General features: G+C 47.2%; 1 protein-coding gene across 3 annotated transcripts in view; it reads right to left on the bottom strand.

The window, feature by feature from the left end:
* Positions 1–2,092: 2,092 nt before the first annotated feature.
* Nlgn3 (neuroligin 3) overlaps positions 2,093–14,820 on the bottom strand; it is a 28,181-nt gene continuing 15,453 nt past the window's right edge. For 2 of the 3 annotated variants that reach the window (XM_031365767.1, XM_031365777.1), the window contains 3 exons: positions 12,779–12,964; positions 9,426–10,215; positions 6,839–8,767 (listed from right to left, as the gene is read on the bottom strand). In XM_031365767.1, coding sequence (XP_031221627.1) covers positions 7,924–8,767; positions 9,426–10,215; positions 12,779–12,964 — 1,820 coding nt within the window. In that variant the 3' untranslated portion in view covers positions 6,839–7,923. Of the gene's footprint in view, positions 2,359–6,051; positions 8,768–9,425; positions 10,216–12,778; positions 12,965–14,820 lie in introns of those variants that run through there. The other variant, XM_031365758.1, reaches the window with a different exon arrangement.

Here is a 14,820-nt window from a genome sequence, read left to right as displayed (position 1 = left end):
TTCTTTTCTTTTTTCTTTTCTTTTCTCTTAAAAGTTTTTTTAAAATGATTTTTAAAAAAGATTTATTTATTTATTATATGAAAGTACACAGTAGCTGTCTTCAGACACTCCAGGAGAGGGTGTCAGATCTCTTTTTTGTTTGTTTGTTTGTTTGTTTTTATTTTGTTTTTTGTTTGTTTGTTTGTTTTTCGAGTCAGGGTTTCTCTGTGTAGCCCTGACTGTCCTGGAACTCACTCTGTAGACCAGGCTGGCCTCAAACTCAGAAATCTGCCTGCCTCTGTCTCTCAAGTGCTGGGATTAAAGGTGTGCGCCACTACTTCCCGCAGGGCATTACATCTCATTACGGATGGTTGTGAGCCACCATGTGGCTGCTGGGATTTGAATTTAGGACTTCTGAAGAGTAGTCAGTGCTCAGAATTATGTATAATAATCAAAACTATCAACAAGTAAAATGAATGAAAATGTTTAATCTCTCCAGCCCATTTTGTTTATTTTTCAATTAACATTTATTTATTTTTATTTATGTGCATGACTGGTTGCTTGCTTGTAGGTCTGTGCACTTCTGTTATGGCATCAGGGCCCCCTGGAACTAGAGTTACAGATGAGTATGAACTGTCACATGGGTCCTGGGTACTGGACCTAGGTCTTCTAGGAGAAGCCAGTGCTCTTAATTGCTGAGCCACCTCTTCTGTCCCCACCCCCTTTTAAAGTTTTATTTTTATTTATGTGTGAGAGTCTGTGTATGTAGTTGTGAGCAGCTGACGTGGGTGCTGAGAACTGAACTTGGGCTTTCTGTAAGAGCAGTACTCAACTCCTCTCTCCACCTCCACCCAGTCATGTAACTAATGACTTGGATTAGGTATTGATGGCATGCTATTCAAATTTTAAATGATAAGGGATGTATCTCAGAGGTAGGGCCCTTGCCAAACATTTGAGGTTCAGTCCCCAGCAACACACACACACACACACACACACACACACACACACATACACACGATGCCATGCTGTCAGAAAGCTTCCAAAAGGCTGCCATGAAATGAAATGCAAATCTTCAGAACCCAGTTCATCAAATGCAGATTGATGAACTGTTCCGTAGGAGAGACATGACTTCCCATCCATCTTCGTGCGTGTTTTCAAGTGCTGGAGGTGACTGTGTGCTCATCAGTTTTGGGCATTAGCTCCCCAAATGCTAATCAGTTCATCTCTACAAGGGCTGAGGGTGAGGAGGGAGCTCTGTTTTCTGTTGTGCATAGTAGGCCAGTGTGGAGGATCCTTCTGAGCTAGGACCTGGACATTACAAAGGCATTAGCAACTTAGAGCAAAGTACAGAGAAGAGAATGCAGACGTGTGAGAGGACTGGGGAAGCACTGTGTTCCAGCTGTTTATCCTACAGATGGGAAGGACCTCGTGAGTGTGCTGGTTCAGGGGTCAGTTTGCAGAAGGATTCACCTTGTTTTGTTGTTAAGAAAAGAAGGTGGGTAATAGGGAAAACAGACTTGGAGTCCACTAAGGGACTTCAGAATAGTTTGAGAAGATCCGGTCTGCAAATGGCCTGGAGAGAATGAGACTGGAAGTACTTAAGCAGGGGCGAGATCAGTAGGTTGCCTAGACTATGGAGGCCATATCTCTGAAAGCATGATTTCGAATTTCAAATAAAGAGAACGGAGATAAAAGCTAGCTGTAGTCCTCAGAGCAGGCACCTCTTAGTCAGTTGTTATCTCTGCCCCCAATCTCCCTGTCCCTGGCCTATCCTGCTCCTCTGCTCCAGAAATACTTTCCTGAATACTTTATCATGAGATTTTCCAGATCAAGTATCACAAGATCTTAGCGAGCCCAGAGGTTATCTGGTCAGCCCTTTAATCAGGCATTTCACCACCCACCCTTGCATCAGCCCCATGGAGTGCTTGTCCAGTCATGGCCTGGCTATCTCTGCTGATAGAGAACTGCTGCCCTTTGGGCAAGTCAGCTATAATTGCAGGGTGCTGCTGATACATCAAAGTGCTCATGTTGGGATCTTAGGGCATTTGGTTTTTTTTTTTTTGTCTCCCCCTTTGAAACTATTGGTAATAAATTTCAAAAGACTCTAAGAGGCTGCAATCAGAAGCTGAAACTTTTATTACAATTTTTCTTTATAAAGAAAAAGGGAAGAGCAGGGCTGCGGATGGAGCTCGGTGGGAATGGAGCTCACCTAGCACACATAAGGCTTTCGGGTCCATTCCCAGCACTGTCGCATCTGGACATGAAGGTGCACATCTGTGGTCCCAGTACTCAGGAGATGGAAGCAGGAGGGTCAGAAGTTGGAGTCATATTCTGCTACACAGTGAATTTGAGGCCAGCCCAGGCTCCGTGAGACCCTGTCTAAAAAAGCAAAGAAAATGCAACTCACAAGAACAATAAACAAGTAAGTAAATAAATGCTTTTTAGAAAGGCAAGAAAGAGCAGCATTTTAATGCCAAATCCAAATCTGTTTTCCTCCAACCTCCACCCATCAGGTCTTGGAGCATTAGGAGTCAGTCATACATAACAAACCAACAGCTTCAAGCCAGCACTCAGGAAGCAGAGGCATATGGATCCCTATGGGTTCGAGGCCAGCCTGGTCAACATAGCAAATTCCAGGCTGGCTGAGTCTACATAGCAATATCTCGTCTAAAACAAAACAAAACAAATACACAAAACCTACAGTTTTTCTCCGTAGCCATCCCATACTCATTTACCCACATTAGGCACATTTCTCCAGGCACACTCCAGTCCTCTCCCTGTTCCCACTGCCCTACTCTAAGCATCCTTTGTTGTCATCTCTGCTGCAGTCTAGAGCCTCTAACTGAACAGAGGATCCCACGTGTGAGCCAATGAGTGCAAGACAGCACATGTAGGTGTGTCTCTCTTTTATTTTGAGGGATATACTCTTAAGAACAATACCTCTCACACCTTACACTTGGCTGTTACATTTTGGACTTCCATCTGTAGAGTGACTAAAGCAGAATCTTTTTGCATTTGAGCCCCCTACATCTACCATTACTCATTCTGAAATTTTCTATCTTGTCCCAAAAATGCTTTGTCTAATTCCAGGCAACTGTGGCCATGGCCTCCTCTTCATGGACATTCCCAGTTTCTCCATCAAACAGGGTGAGGCGAACGGAAGAATGATTATTTTTTCCTGACTCTGTACAGTGACGAAGACTATTTTATGAGTGACCCCTAAGGATCCTTGTATTTATTTGCACTCCCCCACCAATGGTTCTACATTTATTAATCTGTAACTCTGAGATTCGCCTTTTTCTCACCTAGACCATGAAACCACGTGGGTCTAGGATGACTCATCCAAACAGGTAGTCTGAGGCTGAAGAACACATCCATTCCATTTTTCTGTGGGGTTTTAAAAACCACCACCAGGTATTCTGCAGATATGCTGTGGGAGCTGCTACTGAGCAAACCATGTCATAGAGCACTTCTGAGTAGCCAGAGGTTCCTTAAGGGTAGACTGCTTTCCTTTTTTGAGCATGGTTCCTGATAGTATGTGCCAGGATGAGCATCTTCACCCCTAATAGTTCTAGAAGCTAGCACAGGGGCAGCAGCCCTACAGTTATGGTTACCATTCTTACATGGGGATTTTAAACAACTGACCCTTTACATACATGACAAATACAGATCCTAAGATAGCTGTGTCTAGCACCCTATTCCTATACCCTATAAACACAAATGATTTGTGCGACGTGAGCTCAGGGGCCCTGCTCAGCAATGAGGCTCATCTAGACCACGAAACCACGTGGATCTAGGATGACTGTCAATCATCTTGAAATCCTGTCTGTCTTGCCCACCCAGGCCTTTAAAAGGTGTGAAGACCAACTGAAGCTTCTCACTGATGGGTCCCTGCTTTGCTAAGGCATCTTGAGTGTGTCAGAAGAAATAGTGTATCTAAATCACCCCCATTAGACAGTCTCCTAATTTAGAGTCTCTTTATTATGAGAGGCCCCATTGGAAATATCTTAAAAGTTGCAACTAAAGGTTAAACACAAAAATACAGACAAAATGGACCTACGCAGTGGCGTCATCCAGGCCCTCAGAGGGTGAAGACACAGCACAGTCATTTCATTTGGCAGCTACTGTTGAGAGTTTTCAGGGTAGCCAGAGCATCTGACCACACCCATGTCACTCCTTGGCTTTCTCCTAGTCTTGTTTCTACTTTGTAATCCTCAGAAGGATTGCAGCACACAGGCCATGAAAGAACACAGCTTGGTCTTTATTCAGGAGTCACATTTTGAAGATGGTCATAGCACACTTGTTACATAGTAGATATTTGGCAACCATTGGTTGTTCCTAATCAGCTTCTTTCTTTCTATATTTAAAAAGAAAAGCAACCTAGGACCGGGCATGGGGCATGATGATACCCATCTTTAATCCCAGCACTTAGGCAGATCTCTATATGTTCAAGACCAGCTTGGTCTACGTAGCAAGTTCCAGGACAGCCAGGACTACATAGAGAGACCCTGTCTCAAACAAAACAAAACAAAACAAAACAAAGCAAAACAAACATAAAAAGCAACCGGGGGGGGGGGGTGCCGCTGGAGAGATAGCTCAGTGTTTAAGAGCATGTATTACTCTTGCAGAGGACTTGAGTTCAGTTCCCAGCACACATGACCCAGACATAGTTGATAGCTGCCTGTAACTACTGCTCCAGGGGATCTGATGTATACAGACATATACATAAAAATAAACCTTGGCTGGAGAGCTGATTTAATAGTTAAGAGCACTTGTTACTCTTGCAGAGGACCTGGGTCTGGGTTTCAGGACCCATATGGTAGCTTACAACTATCTACGACTCCAGTTCCAGGGGACTCCAGCTCCTTTTTCTGACCTCCATGGGCATCAGACACACTCATGGTACACATATACATATATGCTGGCAACACTCATACACATAAAATAAAATAAATAAATCTAAAAAAATAAAAAACAAAATTTCTTTTTTAAAAAAGAAAACATTTCGCTGGATATAGTGCACACCTTTAATTCCAGCACTCCAGAAACAGAGGCAGGTGGATATCTGTGAGTTCCAGGCTGGCTTGGTTTACATAGCAAGTTTCAGGCCAGCCAGGGCTACTTAGCAAGACACTGTCTCAAAAAAGAAAAAAAAAAAGACAACAAATAAATCAAAATCAAACCAACCAACCAATGCAACCCAATAGCAGAGCCTTTGACCTAGAGATGTTGCTTGTCCTCAGACCCTTCCTGCTTGCTCACCGAAGCTGGAGCTGCTGATGCATTGGGATGCCTAACCAGTGCGGGACTTGAGCAAGTCCATGAGGATAATAACAGGGTCATAAACTAGTGGGTCGAATTTTAGGTCTCTTTTTTGTTACTTATTTTTGTTTTTTTTTATGATAGGGTCTTGAGGCTGGAGTGATGGCTTAGGGTGTTCGCATCTTCTGCTCTTCTAGAGAACCTGAGTTAGGTTTCTAGCACCCATGTCTGGCAGCTTGCAAACACCTGTAACTCCAGCTCCAGGGCATTGGATACATATGTACACACACACACACACACACACACACACACACACACACAGAGTGAGAGAGAGAGAGAGAGAGAAAAAGAGAGAGAAAGAGAGAGAGAGAGAGAGAGAGAGAGAGAGAGAGAGAGAGAGAGAGAGAGATCCTCAGGTAGCCCAGGCTTGCCTCAAGCTCACTATGTAGCCAAGGATAATCTTGAACTCCTGGTCCTCTCTTTCCTGTTCCTCCATCCAGGTGTAAGTGGGTTGGACTATATGCCATGGGGGTGACTTCTCTTTTAACAGTCACTCTGTGATTACTTCCCAGATCCTCCCTGACGTTTTCGTTACTATATGCTAGTATCTTTGCTTCAGAAATTATAAAGGAAGAAAAGAAGAGAGGGGAGAGGGCGCAAAGCTATTCTCCAATTACGAAATCACTCAACATGCACTCCCTCTCCCAGTCCCTCTGGTAATTGTTCCTGTGTTGGCTCAGCCATTACCTGTTCTGGTTTCAGGCAACACATTCATGTATGAGTTCTGGGTTTGATCTTTGTATACAGTACCTTGCACTGGTCCCCTTCGTACATCATCCTGCCTTGTGATGGCTCATCTCCTTCATTTTGTCAGGGTCACTTTGAAGAATTCTATTCCTGGCTTCCAAGTATCAGCAACCCTGCCCAACTGTCACACTTGATGAGCAGATTTCAGCTGCAGCCCTTCAAGTCACGGAGGACAATAGGAATCCCCACAATGCTAACCCTATGGGGCCCCACCTTGAATCCATCCCCCAGAGTTGTTAGGGAGCCACTAGTGACAGCCCCAAGAGAAATTGATCTCCAATGAGTTATGCTATTCCAATTCACAGAGAAGGAAACCTACATCCCTTGAGGGAAGAATGGCCCTCCTGTAAGTCAATGGAGGCAGAGCAGGTCACAAGCTGATGCCACATGTACTGCATATCCACAGGAGAAAGCATTTCAGCAGGTCACCTCCTAGCCACCAGTCCAAGATGAGGGCAAGATGATGACCACGACAGTGGTGGCACTGGAGGAGGTGGTGGCAGCAGTGGTGGTGGCTTGGTGGCAGAGGAAGTAAGTATTATTTTTGCTGTTTCATTAGGAGGCCCGAGGCGATGAGAGGTTTCTGCTGCAGGAACTCAAAGCGTTGGGAGGCAGGAGATGGTACAGCAACATGATTAGGATGAGAGAAGCTTTGTGCAGGGGGGCCCAGGACAAGTAGAGCAGAGCCCAGACTTGTAGGTGCTACAAGGCAGGAGGCCACAGGCTGCTGGAGCATTGAGCTTCCAGCCTGAGCAGGCCCCTGGCTCCAGGCCTGTGCAATGGAGGCAGGTTGGGAGTGCTAACTGGATTTTTTATTTTTATATCAAGACACTGTTTAAAATTTTTACAAAGGACAAACTCCATGGGTTTCCGTTAGTGTTTTAAGAACTTTTCTTAAAAAAAGAAAAAAGAAAAAAAGGAAAAAAAAGCCAACAACAACTGAAAAAAAAAAAACACCGCAGTTTTGAAAGAGAAATGACAGACACAAAGAGACTGTAAAGAAAATGGGGCAAATTTCTGATATCATGTCCCCAAGGGTAGAGGCAGAACCCAGATTATATACCCAGGGGCCCGATAAGGTCAGGGCCTCCACAGTACTTAGTTTCCCAAACCTAGGCTCCTCCATTCAGGCGGCTGCTGCTGGCCTTTGCAGAAGCAGGTCACCCTGTAGGCTCTGCAGTCCTCTATGGGAGGCCCAGAGCCAGTTGGTGCTCTGTCCTTGATGGCTCTCCAGCCCCATCCATTGCTAGCCTCTTCCTCCTCTCACCCCATAGTCTTGTGCCCATCTGTCACTCTCTTGGAGGGTCCTTCTCCTTGGTCTGATTGTATGAACATTGGGAGTCCCAGAACCAGAGAGTCCTGATCTTGGAGCCCTCCCTTCCAGAGCTGCTTAGCACTCAATGGGCTGGAAAAGCATTGGTTCCAATTTAAAAAAAAAAATCAACAAAAACAAGACCCAGAGAAAAGACCAAGTCTGGGGGAGGAAGAGCTATCCTGCTCTTTAAAGCTCCCGAGTCTGCAGTTGGTAGAGGTGCAGTTCCGAGAAGGCGAGCACCAAGGGGGTGTCCAGCTGTGGCTTCCAGGGCCCCAGGAGTGTCTGTGGTCGGGCTCAAGGAGCTGGTTCCAGCTGCTATTCCATGGGCCCTTGGTACCAAGGACTCGTATGTGTCCCCATTTGAAGGGCCTATTCAGGTTCACGTCTGGATTTGTGTTTTTGTACATGCGGGTGCATGTCCACATCTGTCTGTGTTTGTGCAGATGGGTTTGCTGTAGGGTGTGGGTGCGTGCGTGTACATATATGTGTATGTGTGTGCATGTGTGTTTGTGGGTCTGGGAGGGAGGGAGCTGGGAGATGGGTTGTGCTCTGGGATAGAGCTATACACGGGTAGTGGAGTGTGAGTGGGGCAGCCCGGTACTGTTGAACCCTGCGGCAAAGGTGTTATAGGGATGCAAGGTCTGCAACCCAACCAGGGAATTAGGAATCATAGTGATGGTGTTGGGAGTCATGAGTGGGATGTCATCAGGGGAGCGCCGCAGGGTCAGGGTATAGTCGGGCAATGCTGTGAGGCGCAGTGTGTCATGTGGGGGGCCGGCCTCACACTCATGATGAGTGGGACCCAACTGTAATGCTGCCAGCTCCTCCTCTGGAGCAGTTCCCAATTCAGGGGCACCAGTTCCCCTTTGGGGACTAGGCTGCCTCAGGGGTTCCTGGCGCCGTTTGTCCTTACGGTAATAGAGGGCAGCAAAGGCCAACACATTGAGAAACAGGAGGGAGGCCCCCACAGCGATAGTGACACTTAATTCAGTGGAGTAGTCTCGAGGGTTCTCTACCAGGAGTGGCCCTGCATCCTGGTCCCCATTCCAGGACCCAGGAGCATTCTCATTGCTGTAGGCAGGCGAGATGGCTGGTCGCTTGGTGCTCCAGGTCTTGCCGTTGGGCCTACGGGTGATGTGGGAGCTGTGGGTGGTGTCCGGGGGCGGCACTTTGGTGGTCGTGGATGTATAGTGGAACATGTCATGCAGGTTGTACAGGTGGGGCACCAGGTGTTTCCAAAAGGCTACCTTTGTGGCTCGGTAATGATCACGAACCCTTGGTTTCAGCCCGATGTGAAGGTAGAGCTGGTCCCGGGGATTGTATTTGGACCAGGCCACTTCCTCAAAGCGGTTGGCCTTGGTGTGAATGAACTTGGTATCCTGGGGTACCGGCTTGTTGGGATCCCTGAAATACCACATTGAAATCTGGGGTCACCATGCTACCTAGAGAAAGAAAAGGCCCAGCCTCCTTCTCACTCCCAGCAGTCTAAAATCTCCCATGACATCCATGTTTTTCAGGGTCTTGTCACCTCCCCCACCTCTTTCTTCCCCAGCACTGAACTCCTAGTTCCCGTGGCAGACAGCATGAAAACATGTCATTCTTCCCTGGGCTCATCCGCCGCCATCAGGCTACGCAGATGTTCTGTCTCCTTACATGCCATGAGGATCTATCAGTCCTCTGAGTTGCCCAGTTTTATCAAAAGCCCTTGGAAGACTTTCGAAAAGCACATTCCTTCCCACCCCCACATACTACCTTTGACCAGCTAATTAACCCTGAGTCCCACAATTCTGCCAGTAACACCTCCCTGTTCAGTTCTGATGCTAACAGAGTTCTGAAGTCTAACAGAATTAGTTTGGTGGCTCTGGTTACCAGAGCCTGGGGTATGCTAAGCAAGAGCTCTGGGGCGGGGAAAGCACAGAACCAGGACAAGAAGACGTCAAGGGTTACCAAGCAAGCTTTAGGAAAATGCAGAGAGAGGAAGCTAATGGAAGAGGTTAGATAGAAGAGCAAAGGGAAGGGCATGCTGGGGTCCCAGAGAAGAAGACACCCATTTTCTCCTTACCCGGTCTTGGCAAAGTTGGTCCAATAGGTCATGACAACAGCACTGAGCATAACATCATTCTTGGAGAAGTTGCAGGGGAAAAGGTCAGTGGGACCTACCATAGGGACACCAAAAACATAGGGCACTTCATCCCCGTGTGCTGCATCTGACCATGCGGGCTTCATGAGGCTCTGGCAGTGATGGTAGAAGGCGTAGAAGTAGGTAGGTGAACCATAGCGGGCGTGCAGATCAGCTGTCACCACTGAAGGCTCCACCCACTGGTGGTCAGTGAAGAGTGCCACCAGTGTTTTACGACGGGTCTCAGGGTTGTCTCGGTCTGCCCAGTCTGTATACATGAACTTGATAGTCTCCCGCAGGGTATCCTTACCCTCGGGATAGCCATACAGATTGTCCACAAAATTGGAGACAGAGTAGTCAAAGTCAGTGCCAGAGACACCATCCTCGGGGTCTACCACCCCTTCCACAAACTTGAGACCCTCACCCTGGTTGACGCCTAGCATGATATCGTAGTTGAGGAACTCTCCCTGTTCCATAAGGATCTCAGGGTCATCCGGAATGACATCACCATCAATCACAGGGCCAAAAGCCACATGGTAGCGGGCTGGCTGAATGTCCTGTTCTACCAGCTCCTTGGCACTCTTTTGTCGAAGGCAATCCACCATATCCACAGTGTCCAGGACGTTACAGCCCACTTTATCTGCCAGCAAGCTGGTGTACTTCACTGGTTGGTAGTTCACAGCCCAGCTAGATAGAGCAGAACCACTTTGGATGATGGCCCTCTGGAAAAGCCCTACAGAATATAGGTGGTAGGGGGTCAGAAATGTCATGTCACATATGGCCATAAAACATTTTATCTTTTGTTACTGAGGCTGCCCTGTACTGTGAACTGGCCATGAAGGAAGAACTAGTCTTTTATCAGGAGATATCACGGCAGGATGTGGGGAGGGGAGGGAGGTTGCTAAGCCCCTTCTTTGATTATTTCCTTGTCAAGTCACCCCCCCACACACACACACATCACTTCCCATTCCTGGTACAGAGGTTGGTAACTTGGGGGTTAAGGGGAATGCCAGGGAGAATTAACCCCTTGGGTCCCAGACATGGGCTTCCTTATGCTTCCTCCTCTCTTTATCACTCCTTGTCTCTCCCTCTTGCTTCCTGCCCAGCTGGGCCCAGTTCTGTGCCAACGCACCACCAGGGAGCTGGCGCTTACACCACAAAGGGGTCTTTTTCATGAGAGATGAGAAATGCAGGGAGGAGAGAGCCTCACATTCTGGGAGTTTAGGGATGAATCCCAGGAGCAAAGGCCCTGGGGTCTGAGAGTCTCCTGGCATGTGCCCTGGCAGTAAGGACTCTGCCCTTTTTGCCAAAGATATGAACATATCACATTCAGATTCCCAGAGCTGGAGGGACCTCATTCTTTAATATCAAAAGGAGATTCTTTCACCTCTCTAAAGAAAGATCTCTCCCTGGCCCCAAGGGAGTATTTGGCTCTCAGGTGCACAGGGCCAATGGGAAGATATTTTGCATGAGCAAGGGGGGGGAAGAGAAGTACAGATTACTGTTTAAGAGAGAGCCATTTCCCAGATTATCTCCCGAGATACATTTAGATACATGTATTAGTGCTCGGGAAGGAACCCAGAGCATCCTGCAGGGTAGGTAGGTGAGGGCTTTGTCACTGAGCCACACCTCTACCCAGAGAGAACACATCTTTCAAGAAGCCAGGTCTCCAGAGTTATAGACCCCCTTATGATGCTCAGCATAGTGCCATTCCAGGAAGGCCTTATCAAGAGTCCCAGTCAGAAGAGGTGCCAGGTCTCTTTACAGACACAGGCATCCTTATAGCCTGTCACTTCACCCTCCTCTAGAAGAAAAAAAAAAAGAGGATTCTTGTTCCTTCTACTGTCACCTAGAAACAAATACTCTTTCCAGTGGTGCTAGAGATGAATCTCAGGCCTCTGTCCCTTCATTCATATATGCATGCATGCATGCATCCATTCATTCACTCACTCATTCCTTGAGACAGAGTCTTGCTGGTAGCCCTCGCTGGCCTCATCCTTGTGGCAGACCTCCTGCTTTAGCCTTCTCAGCACTGGGACTGCAGGTGTGTGCCACCATGCCTGCCTTGCCATTTCCTCTTGCTACAGAAGTGAGCTACCCTTTAGTCTTCTGTCAGTGTAGTTTCATGAGTGGCTCAGGGACAGAAGCTTCTAAGCAGTGAAAACGATTCCTTGCTTTTAGACATAAGCCTTCTTCAAAAGATGGCAAGGCTTCTTGTGAGAGCACTCCCTCGCATGGCCAATTTCAACGATAAAAATGCATTCTTGCTCACATTCTTCCTCACTTTAGAGAAGGGCACTTATTTCAAGGACATTCTTTTCTCCATGAGAAGCTCAGCTGCCTCTCAGAGATACAATGTTCTCTATAGTCTAGATAGAAAGAGAAAATATTCCCTTGCCTAGCAAAATGGGGCCTATGCAAGCCCTTCAGAAACTCACTAGCAGAGAGACCCACAGCAAAAGCAAGGTAAAAATGAGTGTCCTTTCAGCAAGGCGGATATCCCTGGAGGGAGTCTGTGGTCCAACACCAGTCTGCCTCCCTCAGAACAGCCCGTCTCTCAATCTAGAGAGTCTTACTTTGGACTCACTTCTCACTTTGGACCAATTCTCCTCTTGTACAGACATGTCCCTCACCCCCCAGAAAGGTGGACAATGAGTGTTTCTTACACCTAGAAACCAATTTCCACCTAAGATTTTGACTCTGAAGTAACATGTCCTTCCCATACTGAGAGATTTCCTCCCCTACAAGGAACTATTGTCCCATCAGAGAGAGGCATTCTATTCGCACTCTCCCAAATAAGACTCCCACATGAAACGAGGGACATCGTTCTCAGGGTGTGAATGGGGGTTCTTTCACATGAGGAGAAGGACTTCTTCCTGTACAGAGACATTTCCTTTTCACCTCCCCCACAAGGGACATGGAACTGATAGGAGGGCTGATTTCCCTGGGCACAACTGGGATATGGAGCCAGGTATTCTGGAGCCTGGGATACCTGAAGCTCAACGTGTACCAGCATTAAACTGTTCTTTGTTGGAGGGTAGCAGTGGCACACGCCTTTGATCCCAGCACTGGGGAAACAGAGACAGAGGCAGAGGCAGAGGCAGGCAGATTTCTGAGTTCAAGGCCAACCTGGTCTATAGAGGGAGTTCCAGGACAGCCAGGGCTACGTGGAGAAACCCTGTCTCAAAAAATAAATAAATAAATAAATAAATAAAATAAAAAATAAAAAAATAAAAAAAAAGAAAAGAAGAAAGGGGAAGAAAGCTATTCTATGTTGATGCTCAAGAGCTACTTACCCTCAGAATGATGAGACAGTGTGAGGAGACTGACACAGGATGCACCGATGCCAGAGCCAAAGACAGTAATTCTACGGGGATCTCCTCCAAAGAAGGCAATATTCTCACTCACCCAGCGAAGGGCCTGGATTTGATCAAGGAGCCCATAGTTGCCCTTGGCAGCCTGATCCCCAGTGCTCAGGAAACCTAGATTCAACAAAAAGCATGAAAATAATGAAGGCGGAGGGGATGCAGGATTTGGGTTATGATGGCACAAACGAATTTAGGGAGGCGTCACATGGAGGATAAGCATGCAGCCATGTAGTGCTTCCTAACTCATGAATGTTAACATAGATCTTTGCTTCTTTTTGCAAGGCCCAGCATCACCAATATTGGCAGGGAAAAACTCCTGCTTCCCACCCATGATCTACTTTGGAAGGAAGGGATTTAAAGTGGCTGTTTCCTCTAGGCAGAAGAGTTAAACTGCAGAGCTTACAAATGGGCAGAACCCAGCATTCTCTGCCCTCATATAGTATCTGGGGATATGATCCTAACATCAGCCAAGATACAATGGGGAGAAAGCAAGGACCCTGGAGCCAAACAGCTCTTGGTTAAATCCAGAATGAATCCATCTTAGACATGTGGCCTTCAGCAAGTTATTTAAAATCTCTGGGCCGTAGTTTCCTCTTCTGTAAAATGGGGATAAAAATACCTCAAAGGGTTGTAACAAGGATAAACTGAGAATAAGCCAAGCACGTGGTAGATCTACAGTTACATTTTCCCCTTTGTTCTCTCTCTGAAGCGAAGAGCCCATAGGCAGTAGTCCCTAAGCGCGCCTTGCCCTTCCTGTGCAAATCTGCCTATCTCCACTTCTTTCCAGAGCTTTGGCAGGGCCCCCTTCTCATCGCTCTCAGGGCAGGGCCAGGGCCTCGGTTCCCTTCCTCCAACACCTAAGCAATTAAAACCTCTAGGGGATGCTGCCCGGCAATCTGTGTTGTTAACAAGCTCTCCAGGTGATGCTGATGCCTGCTAAAGTTGAGAAGCCACTGGGTCAGATCATCTTTTTCATCTGATGGAGAAATGAGGAAGTCAGTGCACTGCGTTACCACAGAAACAGGTCTTCCCGCCCACCCACTGGGATTTGCTGCTGAGGAGACTACATGTCACCATGGAGACTACCTTCCCACCCACCTGCTGGGATTTGCTGCCGTGGAGACTTGTTACCATGGAGACTACTTTCCCGCCCACCTGCTGGCTATCCCACAGAGATGTCCTATATCCCCCCTCCCACCCTGTGCTTCCATTTTAGACTGATCCTGCTGCCTCATTTCCTCTATCTCTTCCTTGATCCCTTGGTTCCTTGGAATGCTCTATCTTCTCCTGCCCTAGGCTTCTGGAAGGGTCTTTTCCAGGTGGGTGTAATTGCTGTGCTCCTACACAGTGGAAACCCAAACTTGGATCAGTATTCTTTGAACTCCACAGTTAAAAAGCCTGTTCACAGCACCTGGAATCATCTTGGTTCAGGGCCATGTTGGAGGAGCCCATAGCTCGCAGAGAGCTGGCTGGCAGACCTGGCAGTCCTGGCAGTCTGCAGGCAGAAGCTTAATTCAAATAGAGCCAAGCAGACAGAAAACCACATCACTATCTTTCTCAGGTCTTTCTGTATGTAGCTTCTGCAAAAGAATTTGTCTTACAACCTCCAAGTGTGTTATTAATTTCCTTTGGTCAAATTAAGTAAGTAGTAAGTATGTAAGTATTCCTCCCAGAACTTTAGCACAAGTCTTCCTTAACCCTAAGTTCCAGATGAGGAGGGGAGAGGGGATTAGAGTAAGCCTGAGCAATGAGTGGAAGAACTCTAGTTCCTTCAGATGCAGGAGGAAGCAGTCTGGGTCCTATTCAGAAATGCAAGTGACTCCTGTAAATCTTTGTTTGTTTTGTTTGTTTGTTTGTTTTTGAGACAGGATTTTTCTCTATAGCCCTGGCTGTCCTGGAACTCTCACTCTATAGACCAGGTTGGCCTCGAACTCAGAAATCTGCCTGCCTCTGCCTCCCAAGTGCTGGGA

The sequence above is a fragment of the Mastomys coucha genome, chromosome X (assembly GCF_008632895.1).
Source record: "Mastomys coucha isolate ucsf_1 chromosome X, UCSF_Mcou_1, whole genome shotgun sequence".
Classification (NCBI taxonomy): domain Eukaryota; kingdom Metazoa; phylum Chordata; class Mammalia; order Rodentia; family Muridae; genus Mastomys; species Mastomys coucha.
The sequence above is the reverse complement of the archived record's forward strand: the minus strand, read 5'-3'. Positions and strand labels throughout refer to the sequence as shown.